This window comes from Epinephelus moara, chromosome 2, assembly GCF_006386435.1.
Source record: "Epinephelus moara isolate mb chromosome 2, YSFRI_EMoa_1.0, whole genome shotgun sequence".
NCBI lineage: Eukaryota > Metazoa > Chordata > Actinopteri > Perciformes > Serranidae > Epinephelus > Epinephelus moara.
In genome coordinates, this window is record NC_065507.1 from 4,904,758 (window position 1) to 4,925,627 (window position 20,870).

At 42.4% G+C, this 20,870-nt stretch overlaps 2 protein-coding genes across 5 annotated transcripts in view; one reads left to right on the forward strand and one right to left on the reverse strand.

Moving 5' to 3' along the window:
- Positions 1 to 20,870, forward strand: part of LOC126403996 (gem-associated protein 4-like) — a 173,259-nt gene that overhangs the window by 68,196 nt on the left and 84,193 nt on the right. The gene's annotated exons all lie outside the window — the stretch shown is intronic.
- usp2a (ubiquitin specific peptidase 2a) overlaps positions 1 to 20,870 on the reverse strand; it is a 62,090-nt gene that overhangs the window by 35,737 nt on the left and 5,483 nt on the right. For all 3 annotated transcript variants that reach the window (XM_050067061.1, XM_050067042.1, XM_050067052.1), the window contains exon 3: positions 6,885 to 7,746. In XM_050067061.1, coding sequence (XP_049923018.1) covers positions 6,885 to 7,676 — 792 coding nt within the window. In that variant the 5' untranslated portion in view covers positions 7,677 to 7,746. The remainder of the gene's footprint in view (positions 1 to 6,884; positions 7,747 to 20,870) is intronic.

Below are 20,870 nucleotides of genomic sequence, written 5' to 3' on the forward strand. Positions count from 1 at the left end.
ACCTGTATCTGGTTGCTTGTACCTATTTTTAGTGATCCTGAGTTCCAAACAACTGCTTTGTTGAGTACAATCTATCACACCTGATAGAAACAATGACTAGAGCCAAGAAAATAAACCCCAAGTTGTAATACGCTGTAGTTTTCTTTTAAGCTTAGTTGCTTAAGAATAGCTTTGCAATGTAGGTGACCCATTTCATGACAATACCTACGTGTTAGCTAGCCAACTCTCAAGCTAACCCACCAGTTATGTGAAAGGTTTGTGCAATGGTATCTGCTTTGGTCTATCGCCTGGGAGCTACAGCAGTCAATTTAAATCATCTCTAGTCATTTTGTAGGACTGGCATCTTTGCATTCACTTGATATTAGGAAACTGGGGGGAAATCAAAATGAGGTCACACTGTACATGTTGAGATTGTAACAGAGTGAGCATAGTACAGTATGTGGAGGGAAAACTGGAGAATGCTTATCTGATATATTTGGCAACTAGAACAATCAAACTAAAGCTGTGTTGAATTAAACTTTGGAAGGAAAATGAGGAGGTGAATATTTTCATAGGATAACAAGACCTCCTGTCTGTTTCTGTAATCTGAAACCATTTCCCTCAGTGGAAATGAAGCTTTTATTTATTTTTATTTCACAGATAAGAAACAATAAATTGTGAAGACAATAAAGCCTCCACAAAAAATAGCATTTTAAGTCTTGTGTGTGATTTATGCTGGCTTCATATGAGCAGAGGAAATCTCCACTCGTCGCTAGGCTAATTTATACAATATAAAATGCCAAAGCCTCGTGCTAATAACTTTAGTATGTCGTGTTTGTTTGGAAAACGTGTCTAGTATAAGACAGGTGTTTTGTCAGTGAACCTTTTGTAATGTTACCTTTGTTAAATGTTGCTGTTGTCCCTGGCTTCATATGAGCAGAGGAAATCTCTGCTAGCTGCTAAGCTAATTTATACAATGTAAAATGCCATAGGCTTGTGCTAATAACGTTAGCATGTTGTATTTGTGGGGAAAATGTGTCCAGATAAAGACAAGTGTTTGTCTGTGAATGCTGCGAGTTATAGTGAAGCTGATTTGTGTACTTGTGTTTGTCTCTATTAAGCCATGTTTAATGTGTGTTTAATGTGTGTTTTGAATCAATTATTCTTTAAAGCACTTCACAGAAACCTCCGCTGCCAACTAGTGTTTTGGAGGTGTAACTGCAGAGTGACACAGACACATCACCTCACAAGTATAAATGCTCACAACAGCCTAGGCGACGTGCGTAGGTGACACGTGTAGGCTGCCACACAAGTATAAATCCCGCTTCAGATTCACCCCTCACTCCTCCACAGCTTCATCCTCTCGTCCAAATATGGTCACTTCCGGCTCCAAAAAAACCAAGATGCTGACGGCCAAAATCGTGGCTTCAAAACAAGAGTCCACAAAGCAGTGGGTGACCTCACAATAACAACATCCATCATTTTTACAGCCTATAGCTGCAGCCCCACTCCGCTGTGTTGCCTGAGGATGGCTGACCTAATATGACATGATGAGAGGTCATTGAGTGGTCACAGGGGCTGTCACTCTGACGCTGATGAAGTCACAAGATCATTCCTGACATTTACACCCAAATTGTGTAAGCCAACACACACACATACGCACACTCTGGCATGCACGTTCTCTTGCTTGGAGGTATGTAAGAAGCTGCTGACTCTGAGCTTTATGAAATGCATTCATTGTTTAGTCTAACATGTATGAAAGAAATAATCATGGCCCTGTCCTCATGTGACAGAAGATCTGCCTGCCAGCACCTCTAAAGCTCGTTAATTAACACATTATATCTTCTATGTTCAATTTGTCAAAAAAAAAAAAAAAGGTGCAAAAATGACAATTCAGTCATTCTCAGTCTCAGCTGGTTGCCTAGCAACTGCTCAAAAAGACAGTCCAGCACATAACCACCCATTACATGGTGATGATGAAATGATTACTCAAATAGCAAAGTTACATTTTTTGTCAATGAACTATTCATGAGCAATAAAATGCATACTTTCTAACTTTTGCCTTTCTTGGTCTGGTACAACCAGCAGGCACGTTTTTTTTTTTGCCTCAGCGCTGGCGACAGCTGTGGCTGGAAGCATTATGTTTTCAGGTTGTCCTTTCGTCCATCCATCTCATTTTCATAACCACACAATATCTCAAGAATGCCTTGGGAGAATTTCTTCTAATTTAGCACAAACGTCCACTTGGACTAAACAATAAACTGATTAGATTTTGGTGGTCAAAGGTCACTGTGACCTCACAAAACATGTTTTTGGCCATAACCGAATATGAATATTTTGCGTATGAATAATAGAATTCATATGAATCATATCAAATATGACAGAATTTAACACAAATAGGACATAATGATGAAGTCAGGACGTTTTGTATCCAAAGGGTCAAAGGTCAGCTTCACTGTGACATCATAATGTTCTGCATGAATCACTTTTCTGGCCATTACTCAACGTCATTTCTCAGGAACAGAAGGAAAGACAGTTGGTCAGATACTGAATTGGTGACTCTAATCTTGACACTGTGCTGACTGTATAGATTGTATAGCCGGGGGGGGGGAAGATGTGTGTGAAGCATCCATGATTTCACAGACATGGATGTAAACTGTAACTGCAACTTGATTGGTGCACGGAGGCGTACAACCACGAGACAGTAATTATAGTTTTTTTCCTAGAAAGGCAAAGGCATGACCCGCGGTAGTCTGCCTCTGATTGGCTTACCCTGATATTCTTACCTTAACCCTAACCATTCTCACTGCTCATGCCTTAACGTAACAAATCCAATCAACGAGAGCGACGAGTACTAGTCAATCAGATGGAGATTGGGACGGGTCATGCCTTCACCATCCTAGAAAAAAAGGAAAGGCAACCACTAGCTTATGGTGGCTAATGTTAGCTAATGTAAGCAAACCTCAGATAGTAATCCTGAAGAAACGACATCACTGAGTCATTTCACTAGCCCCCTTTTACACTGCCTGTTCAAGGCAGGAATATGATGCCATTATGCCTGCTCGCCATGCTGTATATAACATGCAATTGTGAAATGAAGCAACAGAGTGGTCTCATCTTTAAGCTGCCATGGGAGGTAGTAACAGCGCCAAAATTATATCTTTATAACCAGGACAGGAGGCAGGACAGGACCATGGGCAGGACAAGTGTGATGTTTTGACAACGTGTTATGAGTGCAACTCACCGCGGGAGATTTAAATAGTAGCTTGTAGCGGTTAGAGGCTAACTCAAAGAGGAAGAACAGCAGCCATAAATGACCAAACAATGAGGTCCGGGAGCTTCTTACCCTCTGAGCAGAAAATAAGATCAGTCGCCATATAACAGAGACAGTAAATGATTGTTGTTGCCATGTTTTGCCACTGTTATAGTTCACAAAGCACTACAGATGCATGTGTTTTATGTCACACTAGAGTAGAGGCTGATGCAGCTGAGTTAAATGTCACGCCCGTCACGCCTCTTATGATTCCACGCTGCCAGCATGCTGTCTAAAATCACACACTGGAGCAGAATTATGCTGCCGTTGTTTGGTTCTATGTAAAAATGCAAAGTAGGCATAAAGAAGGGACTCTGTAGCAGCTCTATAGTGCGATCTCTGTGTAAAAAGGGTTACTGTCTTGAATGCTACAGTTACACTAAACTAACAATTATCCCATAATCATCACTTGTGACCACAGTGGTTGCTGTTCTTGCTTCAATTGTCCAGTTGTTTTAGAATGATACCATAACGTTCACATAGGACAATGTCAAACTAAGATCTGCTCTGAAGCTGACTTCTGCAGACTGTGCTCGAAAATCTTCATCAGTGCAGATGCCTTGCCCTGGGGGAAGGACAGTGATTAAATGTGCCTGGGGGAACAGAGGCCTGGGGTTAATTAACAGTACAAATAGTCCAGCTGGTGACATCCACTTAAAGCCCTCTACTTCTCAGTTTGTGCATGATGGATAGGTGTTGATTGCTGGATGGGTTAAATGAGATTAAAGTCAAGTTCAAACTTGCCCTGTCCACTTCAGGTACCTGCATCACCTAAATTACCACATGGACATGAGCTCATGGTCCACAGTTAAGAGGCATATCAAACAGTCTCTTTGTGTTTCACAGTTATGGGCTGCAGGCACATAGTTCACGATAAAATTTTTGGCACGCAACAAAGAATTCTTTTATCCAGTGTGATTTATTGTAAACCGCGCTGTAGTCTCATGGTGATAAAGTGATCCTCATCCTCGACTCAGCAGTCCCCAGGTTTTGTAATGTGCAGGCTGTGTTAAGTCACTTTTGTGTATTACTGAATGGAGGCTTGTATGAGCTAAAGAGAAGCACCTGACTGATTAGGAAATTTACAGCTTGGTTTATTTTCTCAAGTTTACCTCATGACAGCAGGCAGCCCCACCACAAGACCGTTAAACCTCCCATATTCCATATGCTAGAGTCACTGAGGTGCATACAGCAGAACGCTTATGAGGCAACGTTTTTAGATGGCCCTGAACACCCATGGTAAAGCCACACCGCTGATTCAGGGCACGGTCACACACGAGCGAATGCAGACGAGTGACTTTCCCCTGCTAAGACGATATTCGTGATGAATATATATACTATTATATCCTTTATTTACCAGGTAAAAGTCACACAATATTGGCTGGTTAGACAAAGCAACAATCAATGTCCAGCGGGGTCAACCACATTTAATTCTTTGCTATTGGCTGAGGCAGCAACTTAGGTTCACCAAAGTTGAACTCGACATAATGCGAAGATGAGCCTTTGCTTTGCCGACAAAAGTTAATTTTTTATTCGCCCCTTCACTTGCATTGAATGGAAGTAAGCAGGAGACGGAGCTTCATCAATGTTAATTTTCGCGTTGGTGACCGTGCCCTAAACCAGTGGTTACCAAATGGTGGATCACGGTCCAAAAGTGGATTGCGGGTCAAATCTGGATGGACCACAAGTGACTTGCGAATGTGTCAATTTGTAAAAAAACATTATTTCGAAATACAGTAAATTTCCAGCACAGAGCTTTTATTCTGAAGTGCTGAAGAGTGAGTGACTAATGGACAGCTATTTGACAGAGACAGCAAACTAGCTCGACGACATGGCCTAGTATAAATATAATTAAACTTTATATTAAACTGTGTGGACCTTGAACTGATGATCAAAGAGAAATCTGGAAGCCCTGGCTGGACCAGTTGGGAACCACTGCCCCCAAATTACTCAAACAATGAACTGATTATAAAAATATTTACATATTAATTTTCTGCTGATCAAATGTTCCACTGACTGAGTAGTTTCAGCTCAATTGTTGTTTTATGTCAAGTATTGCCAGAATTGTGTCCATCACACATTACACTAGTGCTCTTCTCTTTAGCTATATTGCTGTGTTATGTTGTTACATGACTTAGACCAGAGGTTCCCAACTGGTTCAGCCACGGCGTCCAGACATCTCCTTAATCATTAATTTATGGTTCACAAACTTTAACACATTCACCATCATACTTGCATTCAGATATCATCAAACTAGTTTGCTGTTTCTGTCAAGTAGCTACCCGTTAGTCACTCAGTCTGCAGCAGGAAACAGCAATTTAAAATAAAAGCTCTGCGCTGGAAATTCACTGTACTTACAAATAAAGTGTGTTTTTTACAAACTTGTCGAGTCACTTGCAGTTCATTCAAGGACTTGCAACCTACTTTTGGACTGCGATCCACCAGTTGGGAACCACTGACGTAGGCAATCATGTTCTTGTGTCAGAGAGTGAGCCTTCATTTTAATGCAGTGACCAATCTTTAAAAAATATAGTTGTTGTAGGAATGTGAATTAATTGCTTGTGCTCATCATTTGATATCTGACACACTGACGCATCAGTAGAGGTGGCCAATAATAACTACATGCTTTACTCAAAGTAGTACTCATAAGGCATTATGATGCATTAGAAGTCCATTCAGAGTTAATCTGGTTATAAAACGGTAGTCATGATAAGAAGAGTGTGATATAATCAACATGATGTGCAACAGAGCTCGCTTTGAATGTAAACTTTTTTATGCCCCATTCAGCATAGCGTTTGAGAATTACTCACGAGATGTTTATTCACTGTTTTAACTACCTGAAATTCACTTGCAAGTAAAGACTCAACACACATTCTCCGTAATTCTCTTTTGTACATCCTTTCTACCACTCACTCGCCCCTCCTCCACCCTCCTCCACTCATGTAAGCTGTTACAGGGACTAATCCTGAGGGGAAGTGGGTCAGTTGTGCGAGGAGGAAGCTCCGGTCATTAATACTGAGCTTGGAGATGAGGCTCGTGGCCTGCAGACCCAGTTTGCCATAGCCAAGCAGCTCCTTCTGAGAGGTGTAAGCTAGCTAATTGCTGGGTAACAAGGGGTCAAGTATCCACGCTAAGAGCTCATTTACCATATAACCATGGACCTGCTGACATACACAGGAATAATAACCTCTGAAGATGGGTTTCTTAACATGCTAGAAAAAAGTAAGACATCTTGTACCTGTCATTTTTACTGAGCAGCTCAAACAGTCGGCCAAGAAACACATTAGAGCATGAGAGCGTGTTGTACATTACTGTAAACCAGAACCTCAAGTGCATTGAGCTTAATCTGAGCAATAGTGCCCTCATTTGGTGAAAGCCAGTACTCTCAGAAGCCACAAAGCATTGTGGGGCTTTACCATGTGTGTGAAACTGAAGCAATGAAACCAATCTGCCTCTGTGGTGATGACTGCAGCTATGGCTCTATTCAGCCTTGCTCAGCCCTTGGATATTGATCTCCACTGGAGCAGCACATTCCCAATAAAAGCAGCAAGCTTCGAGCCAGCATGTGCAGGAACAGAGGACGTTCTCTTACCGTGCAGTCCCTGGTGGGGGAGTCGGATAGCCCGTTACTGCTCGGTTCCCATGTCGAAGAGCTGAATCTTCGGCTGCTGCTGCTGCTGCTGCTGCTGCTGAAGGCCTCCTGGGTGGAGCTCCGCGAGAGGGCCTCCTGAGTAGAGCTCCGTGACAGGCCTGAGTAGCTCGGGCGGGAGCTAGTGCCATACGAGTTGGACACATCGCTGGTTCGACTGCGGTAGCTCCGCAGGGCACTGGTGGAAGAAGACGGGCTGGAGGGAGAGGAGGAGGCATCACTGAGGCCCAGAGAGGCCAGGTCCCTGCTCAAGTCACTCTGGGATACAGATTTTCGTCGGTTCAGTGAGATGCTTGAGGCCACCGGTGAAGAGGAGAGGTAGCTGGACTGGGCCGAGGAGGAAGAGTAGGAACTGTAGCCGGTGTAGGTGGATCCCCCACTCAGCCCCGACCCCCCATAGCTCTTGACAGGGGTTCTGCTGAGACTCTCGCTCCGGCGGCTGCTGATGCTGCTCCCGAGGATGTCAGTGCGTGGGATGGTTCGCCCCCGGTCACGGTCGGGGTCTGAGGAGGTGCTGTAGTTGCGGCTGCGGGCGGCGGAGCTGCTCAGATAGCTGGAGGAGGAGTAACCTGAGGAAGAGGTGGAGGAGGAGGAGGTGGGGGACTTGTAGGAGGACAGCCTGTCCCGCTCGCTGTAGGAGCTAAGGCCCGGTGTCAAAGAGGAGCTGTAGGAGCTGTAGTGGCTGGTGTAGGAGGGGCCAGCGTAGCGCTTGGCGGTGGAGGAGACGCGGGACATGCTGCTGCTGCTGCTGCTGCTGCTGGTTTCTCAGCCACAGGGAAGGAGAGCCTCTGGAAGACTGCATCGACTGCAGCCACAGCAAAGAGACACGAGTATTAGTTCATCAGCAACAATCAAATCAATACTTACACTACAGCAACATTTATCTTTGCTTCTCTAAGCATTAAGCTGGTTGTAAAGACACAGGATGATTTAGTAACCTGGATCACTGACAATAAAACTTCCACATTTTATAATATAAAACTGAAAATCTGAAGTGATTTGTGCTCAGCTTTCTCTGTAACATATGACCACATACCAAAACACTGGCCCTCACTGACACTCATTACACTCTTAAAGGGATTATATCAACAATTTTCATGCTTTAACACATTTACTGTAAATCACATTTCCTTTACATTACTGCCAAACCATTTTCACAGCATGCCAACCTGTTTTAGATTTTTCAATGTGTTTTTCTTGACTTTCAGGCAGCCATTAGCTGCAGTGCCCTGTTATCAAAATCCATTTACAACTTGCAGCTTCTATAATGTAGATAATCTCTTAGAGAGAACCACGTGTTTTCTTTATCTGCCAGAGTTTGTTATTTCTGTGTTGTCCATAATGCAGCCGTAAGTGCAAATTGATCTGAAATGTCTCCCCTGCATTAGCCTGAAAGGATAGTGTTCTTTTAAAACTTAAAAGCCTCTATTTGTAGAATTTGACCATAAAGCAGAGTGCGCTCCCACGTGCACTGCTGTCTACGACCTCAGTTTTTGATGCAGGCTTCCTGTTAAAATGTGCAGTTTGTTGATACGAGCTAATGTTGCTCCCAGAAGGATGTTGCTGGCCCCACTACAAAAGCATTTTGTCCCATGTGGTAATGTGCCCAAGTGTTACAATTCTATTAAAACATGAGTTTTTTCATCATCTCCCAAGATATGGCAAAAACAAAAATACAGTTACACCAAGAATGTTATTTACATCCTAAAATATTCTTTAAAGTATTCAGTGCGAGGATGGAATATGGCACCAGAATGTGAGTGATCCTGTTGTACGTCACTTCTATGATTTCTCTTGTAATGTCTCTGCTTTATGTTTTAGGGATATGAAGCTCAGCGTAAGGTCAATCAGTAAGACTTTCTTTGTGCTCATCCATTCACAATTCTCTCCCTCCCACTCTCACTGCTTCCTCTAATCAGCTGATTATGGGTTTTCACTCTTATCCAATCAAACTTCACCACCATCTCTATCAGCCAATCAGAAAGTTACTGTCAAATTTTAAATCTGCTCTCTCTTCTGCTGCTGTCAGCTGTCATTTTAGGCAGAATCTTTGTGCCCTCCTCCACCCTGTTCACCTCCAGCCATCATATCCAGAGTCCAGGACGAGCTCAACAAAGGCTCATTCCTCTACGCATTGATCATCAGCACTTCTCCATCTTCCTCTTATCTCATCTTCACCACCTCTACCACCACCAGTGTCTAGACTCTGACAGGGTTCCCTATTCAACTATGGATCAATCACCCTCCTTAAATCCTACCACCTCGATGGGCTCTAATCACCAAAGACTTTCCACATTTTTCATTCATATGATCTACTGGTCTCTCTGATAAAAAAAGAAAGAAAAAACTTTGTCAAAGGGAATTTTTTGGATCCATACCTTAGATGCTTCACAAACTAAGAGCCTTTATGATGACTTTGATATGAAAGTTTCAGTATGTTATAATCTGTACTGGTACTGGGAGATGTAACTCTCCTTTCTGTGCTATGTATAGTAGTCAGTGGTGAGAGATGTAACAGTTTCCTGATCCCATTTAAATTGTGCCATGAATTACACACATGATGTTTGTCAGTTTTAAAGGTAATTTTGCAAGTCAAGAAAGTTTGTTGTAAAACTGAGTAAGACGACAGTGCACGATAATATCAGCACGTCATCGGTATCTGCCAGTATTGGCTTTAAAATGAAGTCTCCAAATTACCCAAAATGCCTTTTCTTATTTTGCACAATGAATAAACGTTACATACATTGAGAAGTATTATATTTCATGTCTCCATCTGCTGGTGGGACGTCACGATAGTATACATGCATAATGTGATGTTAATTCCACTACAGATGAGACTTGATGATCACTAAAATTAGGGAGGGAAAAAGTGGATATATCGATATCAGTATTGGTTATTATCCACGAGTTGTTATATATTGACGGATATCAGATATCAGCAAAAAATCCAATATTGTGCATCCCTATAAATCAGATAAGAATCACAAGATAAGGCACATCAGGTAAGATAATGACATATATTGTGCTTGATGAGAGATGTAGTTCTCTGAGCAATGTCACTCAAAACTGAATGGTGCTATGACAAACCTATTAAACTACAACATGCCTGACTTGCAAAATTATAGTTTTTATGACAAATCATATGTGTAATCCATGGCCCAATTCATACAGGATCAAAAAATGATTTATCTCTTGCTGTAGATTTTTTCCAAAATAAGGACACACAGGGCAGTGGTTCCCAACTGGTCCACCCATGGGGTCCGAATTGCTCCTTAGTCATTAGTTAGGTCCACAAAGTTAAATATATTCAGCGTCATATTCAGCATTTGGCCAAGTCGTCATGCTAGATTGCTGTCTCTGTTAAGTAGCTATCCTCACTCTACAACAGGAAACACCACTTCAAATTAAAAGCCTGTGCCGGAAATCCACTGTACTTCAAAATAAAGCGTGTTCTTTACAAACTTGACATGTTCGCGAGTCACTTGCCATCCATTCAGAATGGGCTTGTGACCCACTTTTGGACCATAACCCACCAGTTGAGAACCACTAGCACAGGGGACACTAGAAGGGGAGGGATTTCGCCTCTCTATAAAATCAACTTTAACATGTAAAACAGGTGGAGTGCCCCTTCTAAAAAGTATTTTATTTTACCACTTTTATTGTCCTGTGTTGATCTGCCTATCTACAGGCCTTTACAGTGCCCGCCTGGTTACACAACGACACTACCATGAGCCCACATCACGCAACTCTGAGGAGCATGATATACAATCCAACAGAGATCTGTAGTGACACAATTAGCACAAGCTAACATGCTTGCTGATACACCATTTAGGTGTGATCTAACGCTAAAGAAAGGCACAGCATCTTTTACTGAACTTAAATCCCACTCACTCAGAAAACCCACTGGGACCCCTTCTACCAACTTCAACTCATTCTGATATCAAGGAGATAAATATAAATATGGAATCTGTCCTGGCTATTCTGGCATCTCAAGTTGCAAATCCTCTCTGCAGGGCACCAGCCCACCCCTGCTCCTATTCAGATCAGCGCAGTGTGTGTCTCCCATGGCTATAATGGGACAGTCCAGCTGGGTGTTGGAGGTAAAGCCAGGCGGCGAGCACGGTGTGTTCCTGCAGCCGCAGCAGAGGCAGAGAGAGGCTCTTGTTCACATGCACAGCAGCCAGCGTCTGAATAAATAAAAGTATCTGGTGTTTGTGATCCGTGTTGAGTTCAGAGAGGGAGGCTCCTATTTCTTTAATCGTCCCTCTCCCCTCTTCTATCTCTCTCCCTCCCTTCCTCCTCGGCGGCCTGCCTCCTCTTCCGAGTGCACCTACTTCTCCTCGGTGTAATTTCCCCTCCTTCTGGGTCTCTATCGCTTTCTCCCTCTGCCTCCCTCTCTCTCTGTGACCACAGCTTTATCAATAATTCAGCATAAGGATCTGGAGTAGGCAGACAGGCAGCGTGCTGGAGACAGGCCAACACACACTGCTGGCCAAAGCACACAGCGGCAGGCCAGGCAGCTGTGGCCATTCAGTTGAGTACTGCTAAGCCAGCCAGGCTAACAGCACCGAGGCGCTGGCCTTACTTTAAGTCAGCGAGCTAAAGGCAGGCTTGGTAGATGGATGAGGTTTGCTTCTATAATTTGGCAGCAGTGGTGTTTGGAGGGTTATTTTGGTTTTGGCGCTGTGATGCAGATGGCAACAGTAAAACATGGACACGGCGGCCCTGACATCACCCAGAGTTTTTGGATCTGGATTTACTCTCCGTTACCACTTGTGTCAGTTACTAGTGCCAGAATTCTGGAACAAACAAGCATCAACAAAAACAAACAGCCCCTGAACATAGGCCTACTTCTCTTTAAGACTGGATGTGATCAGTGCATGAAAACAAATATTCAACACTGAATCTGAAGCCTGAATCTGTAGCTCTCCTCACATACTGTTAACTCACATTACAAACATACTGAAAGACCGCAGTATCGTCCTGGTGCATTAACTCTGTTGCAGATACAGTGGTTGCTAAGCTATTAACATTTTAACAGCACTATATAGGCCTGGTGTCGTACTGAACTGAACCAGTTTGAGTCAGATCTGAATGCTGTATGACGACGATGTATGTCAAGAGAAGAATTTGGTGGTTCAGAGATAATGACGTTTAAATCAACAATACCTTAAAAAACTAATTCATGACACAGGGTTCACACACATTTTCATGGACAAGATTTCAAAACTCTTCCATGACTTCAAGGACCCATAATAATTTTTTTTCTTGCCAAAGTTGCCTGGTGTTTTTTTTTAAACATATTACATCTGAACTCTATTCAAATATAATTTCAGCTAGCTGAAACAATGCGGAGAGAAAATTAAGAAACATACATGTTGGTGAACAAAACGTCACACATCGACGCACACTAGAGTTACGTTACGTCTACAGCAACAGAAAATAAATCTGCCATTATGTACATCAGGTGGAAGGTTACCCATGGAAGATTACTCTTAACACACATCTGAAAATTCCATGACTTTTCCAGGTTTTCCATGACCATAGGAACCCTGATGGCATCAAACCTGCTTGTTTGTGTTGTCTGAATATGCTGGGGAAATAAATTTAAAATCAGCTGTGGCAACAAAAATCAGTCTCTAGTGCAGGGATACTCAACTTGCTTTGCCTAGGAGCCACTTTTGCAAAACAACAGGAGGCCAGGGGCAAGTAATTTAACAAACATCAGTGATATGTTTCATTGTGATCAAAATTTTATTTAGTTTCCTTGCAAAGTATTAATAATAAATCATATATACAGAGCCGCATCTCATCCATATGTGTCCATGTATTTTACAAATTCAGTCACTGAAACTCCAGAAGAAGAAATGAACCTACAGTCTAACAAACTAGGTCGACAACATGGCCGAACACAAGTGTGATGCCGCATGTATTAAATGATGTGGACCTTGAACTGATGACTAAGGAGAAATCTGGACCCTGTGGCTGGATCAGTTGGGAACCACTGGTGTAGAAGATTCTCCCCTGACATTTGTTTTTCTAAACAAGATCTACTTTAATGCTTTTTACTAAACAAACGTGACTTCTTTATATTCAAAGTACAAAAAAAATTCCAATGTTAATACATTTATTTTCAGTGTAAATTATAAAATGGTCAGCGGGCCACCCAGCAGATTTAGCCCGCAGACAGTAACTTTAGTATCATGGCTCTAGTATCTTCTTAAATGCGTCCATATTGCCTCTAACATTCAGATCTGCATCCATTACATTTTTATTGAGTTTAATTGTGTTGCTTTACTTGTTAGAAAAGGTGTAATATGCTTTAATGAGGTCAGAAAAGTTTGCAGTGCATCTTTTCTGGTAATTCCGGCAGGTAATTTGCAGCCTGAACTCAAAGGGACCACCAGCCAAGCAGCATTTTCAAAGCCTGTACTCGACTTTGTTTGCAGCAAAACGTATTCATCAGTGCAAATTCCACCGACTTACAAGGCTGCTGGTGAGACCACCACTTCCTTATCATCACACTAACTCAGACCTTCATTATGTGACTCCTCACACTGTGTAAACACTAGGATAAAAAAATGTGAGTGAAATTTCAGCAAGAATCCTGGATGATCCATCACACCATGAGTTGTGTTTTCTCTGACAAAACTGTCAGTGAGACCTGCTGTATAAACACAGCTCCTCAATACAATGGGTCTTAAATTAACAGTTACACAATACCATATTGTCAACAACAGAGACAAGCTCTTACCAAATGGAGGTCTGTGGTTTTCTTGTGTCTATGATATTTTGGAACTCCACAACCCTCAAATAAACATCACCTGTATGTCCTTTGAACCCTTGACCGTACTTTGGCCTCACTTTAACCTCGCCCCACCTGCCTCATGCATCCACCTCTCTGTTGTCCCACAGCTGTGTCATGGCCACAGACCCAGGGCAGCAGAGCGAAACAAGCTCGGGCTGGCCTGGTGGGCGAGCTGGTGAGAGTGAAGTGCAAACAGCAAATCACACCCGTGGGAGTAACACCACACAACATGGACACGCAGGATTGATAAGATGATAGCAAACTATGGATTTCACTTCTGAGAGGAGACGTCTCCACGGAAACAACAACACATGCACAGGCATGAGCATGCGCCACAGCTACACACACACACACACACACACACACACAAAAGCACGCTCTGGCTACTCCGCATTTTCAGCCTCCCCTGAGGTTGTGCTAACCAGTAGTTACCATAGCTACCGTGGCAACACGCTGCATTTGTTTGTTTGCTACCAACGCATAAAGGACTTAAAAGTAGCAGCAGGCCAATTTACACTTACTATCAGAGCTACAGACCAGTGGCTGCACTTAATGCTCTGTTATCCTCTCCCTTCTTTAGAAAACCACCCAGGAAATGAAAACAAGCTGCCTGACGAGCCTCTGAGCTGCTGGAGAGTTACAATACAGATTAAGATCAAATCAAATATGAGCAGTCAGAGGGAAATAGAAAGGGAAAGCATAGCAAAGTGAAAATACATCATTCCACAACTGTGACAGAGCTGACTGGTCTGTAAAGCTTCCACTAAATCTGTATTAAGAAAGCTGTCGACAGAAGTGACTGCATGAGTGCAGTGACAGAGAAGATTTCAGCAGCTGACTGTTGGCAGTCCCTGGCAAAGAGCTGCAGAGATGAGGTTTCACTTACTGAGCAGGTTTCAGAAAACCAAGCGTTAAAGTTTTTAGGAATCAGACTTTCACTACCTGGAACTGGATTCAGGAGCAATTTAGAGGCAAAGACAAACTAGAATTACAGCCTCGTGGTTGGATGCCTCCGCGCTCGAGTCAAGTTGCAGTTATAGTTCACATCCATGCCTTTAAAACATGAATGCTTCACACACAGAAGATCTAAACAATCAGCACAGTTTCAAGATGGACACCCAAGATTAGAGTCACTAATTCAATACCTGACCAAATGTCTCCTCTTCTGTATCTGAGATGTCACAGTGCAGTTTTTGGATATTAAATGTCATTACTTAATTGTTTTATCCTATTTTGTCATAATTGGTGCATGATTTCTAGAGTTTTGGCTGAAAAGCTGTTTTGTGAGGTCACACTGGCCTTGATCTTTGACCACCAAATTCTAATCAGTTCATTTCAAGGCGCTTTTGAGATATTCACAAGAATGGAACAGACAGACAGCCCAAAAACATGATGCTGCCAGCCACAGCTATTACCAGCACTGAGGCATAAAAAAACAAATAAAGAACTAACAAAACAATAGCAACCGGTGGTTTAAGAAACAATTCACACTGGAACACTATTACTTTTCAACACACTCTTTCTATTCACAATATGTCAATCAATAGTAGTGCTAAAGCACTCCTGGCTCTCACTGACAACGCCACTGACTTTTGTTTTTCAAGCTGCACCATTCAATATTTTTCTCAAAGAATGGAATAAACAACTTTATGTAATGTCACCAGGGGTTGCCTGCAACTCCAATCATCTCAAACAAACATTTTCGCTCCTTTTCGCTCATTGTTTTGGTTATATAATCCACAACTTTAATGTGTTGGTTCACTCTCAATGCTCTCATCAACCTGTTGAACACTGGACATGAGCCCAGTCGAAAGAATAAAATGTTGGCATTATACGTTTCTGCAAACCCCAAATACGTTACATTTGCACATTTCATATGTATCAAATCAATGTTTCTAAAGTGACATAATTCATGAGCTGACTTTGTCATCAGGAGTTGGAGGGGATGGTAGATGGTGTGCATGGCCATATTACAAGACAATGGGCCATTGGGCACAGACATGCAGAATGTCCCACCACCTCTTCTCGTGTTTGTGAGTCTCTTTGTGTCTCTTTGCAGTCAGTTTTGTATCTTTGTGGTCCTCTTGTGTGTCTTTGTTGTCATTTGGAGTCTCTTCCAGGTTGGTGTGTGTCTTTGACTGATTTTGCAGGTGAAGGCCAGGGGTAGCCCTGACAATTGGGCCTCTGGGCCTGTACCTGGTAGGCCTGTTCAGTGATCTGTCCATGATGGCGAGACACCTTGGACAGATGCTTGTTTGAGACCAACAAAAAGTGGCCATCAACAAGCTGTTGCTTTTTAGTGCGTCATTGCTGCATTTAGCCCACAAACGTCCACTGCATTTCCAGAGGATATTTAGCCCCCAACTGTCGGCGTTTTAAGTGACCCACTGCTGTTTTTCCAGCGTAATAGTGCCATGAAAAACGGTTGTTTTTTTCCCCCAAAGATATCACTGCTTTTCCAGCGGGACTGAACCCCCAAAATAGTGTATTTTAAGCTAAAACAAGATCTTTTCCTAAACATAGACAAGTGTTTTTTGTGCCTAAACCTAACCACACATAACCACTGTGTTGTTGAAGAGTTTAATGTGTAGGCTACAAAATAATGTACAAATGTAATGTATCAGTGGTTTGCAGAAACATATAATGCCAACATTTTTTTCTGGTAATTGGGTTGTGGACTTAAATTTATCAGGTGGCCAACATGTGGCAAAAGCATATTACCTTTGATGTGAAGTCTTTGAAACTAATATTGTTAAAAAATAGAGTAATAATAGGTAAGGGGTCTACCTGTGTGTATTATTAAATGTGGAAAGCATAATTTAAACCTTAAATACAACTGCATCTCAACTATCTTCGATGAAAAGCCACAGACACATTACAAATTTTCCATTTGACTTGGATCAGGTCTATTATCTCACAGAAATGTGCTTTTGTCGAACATCCATCACTCTAATGAGTCAGTGAGTCAGAGCTCTTACGGTACATATTGTCCTCCCAGGTCTCCTCCTGGCCTATTAGAGAGCGGAGCCAATCTCAAGTGCAGCAGGAGAGTGTGTGTGTGATGACGCAGGACGCCACAGCCGCCGTGCCCCGAGGTGACACTGCATGAATGTAACATCAGCATGGATGCTCTCTGGTGATTTAGAGTGAGAGTATGTGCGTCTGTGTGTGAGTGGACAAGTGCTGCACTATAGTAAATGGTTATCTCAATCTCGGATGAGTCACTGCAGTGTTAAAGCGAATACTGTGATTCTATAGTACAGTTCAATGCTGGGTCAGATACATCTCTTTTTCACAATGAAAAAAGAGAGCACACATGTAGTCAGTTGAAAGTGCAACAACACGCTTGATATTTCACTATCTTGCAGCACAAAATGACCATAATACAGCACATCTGTGCACCCTTCAGTTCTGGTTTTGTCTCCACCACCTGGCTGTTTAGCTGCTGAATGCTTCACTTTAATCACAGGTTGGTTTTTAACTTTTTCTGCCAGCTACAGAAAATTAATTTGCTGTAATTTCAAATTAGATGAAGGCTTATCCACAAAAGATTATTGTAATGATTTCATTTCACACAACAAATTTCCATGAGTTTTCCAAAACTTTCAATGATTTTGACTCATTCCATAATTTTCCCAGGTCTGGAAAATATGATTATGAAATTCCATGACTTTTCCAGGTTTTCCAAAACTGTGGGAACCCCGAAATGAGTTCAGTCAGGACCACTTTAGCCAAAGCTCAAAACTTAGTTTCTATTTACAGTATTATATTTGGTGGTATGGCTCTGTTCTGGGGCCTCTCTGCCTTTCCTAGGGCTACGCAGAAAGCCTAAGGCGGAGAGAGTAAACCTCTCCACCCTTCCACGCGCAAAAGAGGAAAGCCTGAGGCAGAGTGTAAACCTCCCTGCCCTTCCATGTGCCTACAGTATGTGGAAAGCCTGAGGCAGAGAGAGCAGCAGCCTCTTCTTCTGTCAAGATACACCTCAGTTTTAACAGGAAATTGATGTCGGTACAACCACGCAAATTGACGTTTTTTTTCCTTCAATGACAAACACAATAGTTGGGTTTAAGCAACAAAAACACGTGGTTAGGTTTAGGAAAAAAGAACAGGGTTTGGCTTTACAATTTTACGGGACGTGAACATTGCTCTCTCAGGTGAAGGTCGAGTGTTGGACCCATCCACCACCCCTCCCGCCCCCCTCACTCAGGCTTTCGCCGCCTTAACTTTCGTCCTTGTCCCGCCGTGTTTCGCCCTGAAGCCGCTGGCTGCTGTTAAACTATAACGGCAACCAGCCGCGTATCATGCCCATGTTAAAGGACGCCTTTTTTAGTTGGTGTCTGATGCTGCAAGTCACTGCCCAAGCGCCAGATTTCAACGACTTCATAGTGAGACCGAGCTTTACTGAACCCTGCATGTCCTTTGATGCAACTACTGCACATCGCAATTGTCAATGCAGCCCTAAGCTGATGCATGATGCTGCTACGTTACATCAACGGCTTATTCATAGAAAATAAATTCGCTGTCATGTTACATTACGTGGAAGGTTATTCCCAGAAGATTACTGTAACAATTAATTTTATTACAAACAAGAAAATTCCATGAGTTTTCCAAAACTTTTGACTCTTCCAGGCCTGGAAAATGTTTGTGAAATTCCATGACTTTTCCTGGTTTTCCATTAGCGTGGGAACCCTGTTCTATTGTGGGCATCACCCCAACATGAGCCAAGACAGCTGTAGCAGTATACACACACTCTTACGACCACGCAAAGAACCACTAACACAATGTATACACAGTGTTCTCATAAGGAATAGTGTTAGAAACAAATATGGGGGCCATTAGGGGTCTCTGAGCAGTGCTGGGTTTGGCTTGGTCTTACAGGCAGGCTATATATACCCTGAAATGTGAGCGGATAAGAGACTGCTGATGCCTGTGAGGGCCACACTGACGCCTCTGCCCTCCCTCTCTGCCCGTTACTGCTAAGTGCCAGGCTGTTTCATATTAAAACTAGGCTTGACTACTTGGCTATTCTAACAAGCCATAGTTGGACCTTCTCCAGCCTTCCTTAGCTACTGGTCAGACTCCATTCAACACTTTAATTCCACTGCAGCCAAGTTCAGTGTGTGGCAGACAGTGCAGTGATGTATATGATGCAGCATTTACAGCTAGATACGAGGAAAAAGGAAATGGACTGGAGGAACGTACAGTGCCACCATGCCACAAAATAACACCACAAGATTAAAGTGGGGATTAAAAACATCTGGTTCATAAAAAAATCTGTGATAGAAGATATTAAATACCTTTCATTTTATACCCCTGAACATGCTTTATTAAACTCTAAAAAACAACCCCAAAACGCTGCATTCAAAGGCAGCAACTCAAGAGAAAAGCTTGTTTCTGGTTTCTGCTACAATGAAATTCTTAACTCATTACTACTTTTCACAACCAACTTCCACAATATGAAAACCCGGGGAGAATAAGCATCTATCATTACCACCATCTGTTGGTGACTCATGAGAGGCCATAAAAGCAGCAGTGACCTCAGAGAGGATCGACTCTGCAGGCTGCAGTGATTGATGCCGCAGCCTCTGCAGATGACTGGCATCATTCTTTATTTATTGAGCTAATCATTTGGTCAATTAGATACCATTATTATTTGAAACACCTATCAATCTCTGCCATCCCACTGAGTGATGCTTAGAGAGGCATTAGACACACACAAGTGGCTTAAAGCAACTTGTGGTTAGAGCATTAATTCACACTTGTGGAAGAGTCTCCCTTTTAATATACTTGCTTCCTATCTATTTAAAAAGCATCAATCACCAGCTGGGTGTCATTGATAACGTCAATCACTGTTGATTTAAAAGATTTCATCTAGAATATACATATATTTACCATTAAAGATGCTTTGTGAGCACTTCCTCCTGTACAAATTGTGGATAATCTGGATTACACTAGTATATTTTATGAATTCCAATCTGGTTTCTACCAACAGGACTCATCAGAGGCCGCCCTTCCTTGCGTCACAAACAACATTAAGATGTTAGCGTACTCTGGTGCAGTAAGTGCGGCGTTTGGCCCTATTAGGCTCATAGGATGGGATCACATAGCTGAAACTATTTATGAATGGTTTGAATGTAATATGTCAGACCAAACGTTCCATGTATTCATAAATAAAACACATTTTAATATGCTGTGTGCTACAACAATTGATTTTTAGTCCAAACGTGTTCTCTATGTACATTCAGGCTGCAAAATTACCTGTATCTAAAATCTCTTATCATTGTTTTTATCATCTCTCCATTATCGTAATAACTCTATAAAGTGAAACAATATTCCTTGACCTGGTTTGATTCCAACCCTCGGCCCTATGCTCTATGTCATCTAGAGCTCGTCATTCTTGCTACACTATGTTTTTGGACACTGTTTCTACCCAGGACTCCCGCACATTTTCCCGAGGAAGTTTCAAAACTTTTCCATGACTTTCCATGGACCGCTAATAAAATTTTCATTTCAGAAAAGTATACACTTCACTGTGTCTGCTGCACTTGCCGGCCTGGTTACGGTACTTTTCTACACACACACATGCAAGAGAGTCTCGCCTCCCATAACAAACACCACCACACTACTACACATATACACATATACACATATACACGTAAAAACTCCAGCTGGTTCAAAACTCAGCACTGAGGTTTTGGACAAAAACTAAACACACAAATATATTACACCAATTTAAGCTTTTCTCCACTGGCTTCCTGTCACTTGATATTAAAAATTTTACCTCTGACACAAACAGGCACCTCTGCATTCTGTTGTGCCCCCCTGACCTCAATGAGGAGCTTCAGATCACCACAGCAGGGAAGTTTTAAGGTGGCCAAACCAGTGCACATCTTTAAGAAGCACCAACCTGTTTGTTTTCTTTGGCTTTCTCTTGATTTGTGTTTCTAAAACCACAAGATTAACTGGTCTCCATTAGAGATAACCCCTGACCCCCTAACCCCCAACACTAAACCCTTACTCTTACATAACAGACGCACTGCATGGCAGGTTTAGTGTCTAAGGCCCTGATCACACAGAAAGCGTTTTGCAGGTTGCAACACACAAGGCACACTGCACTGCCT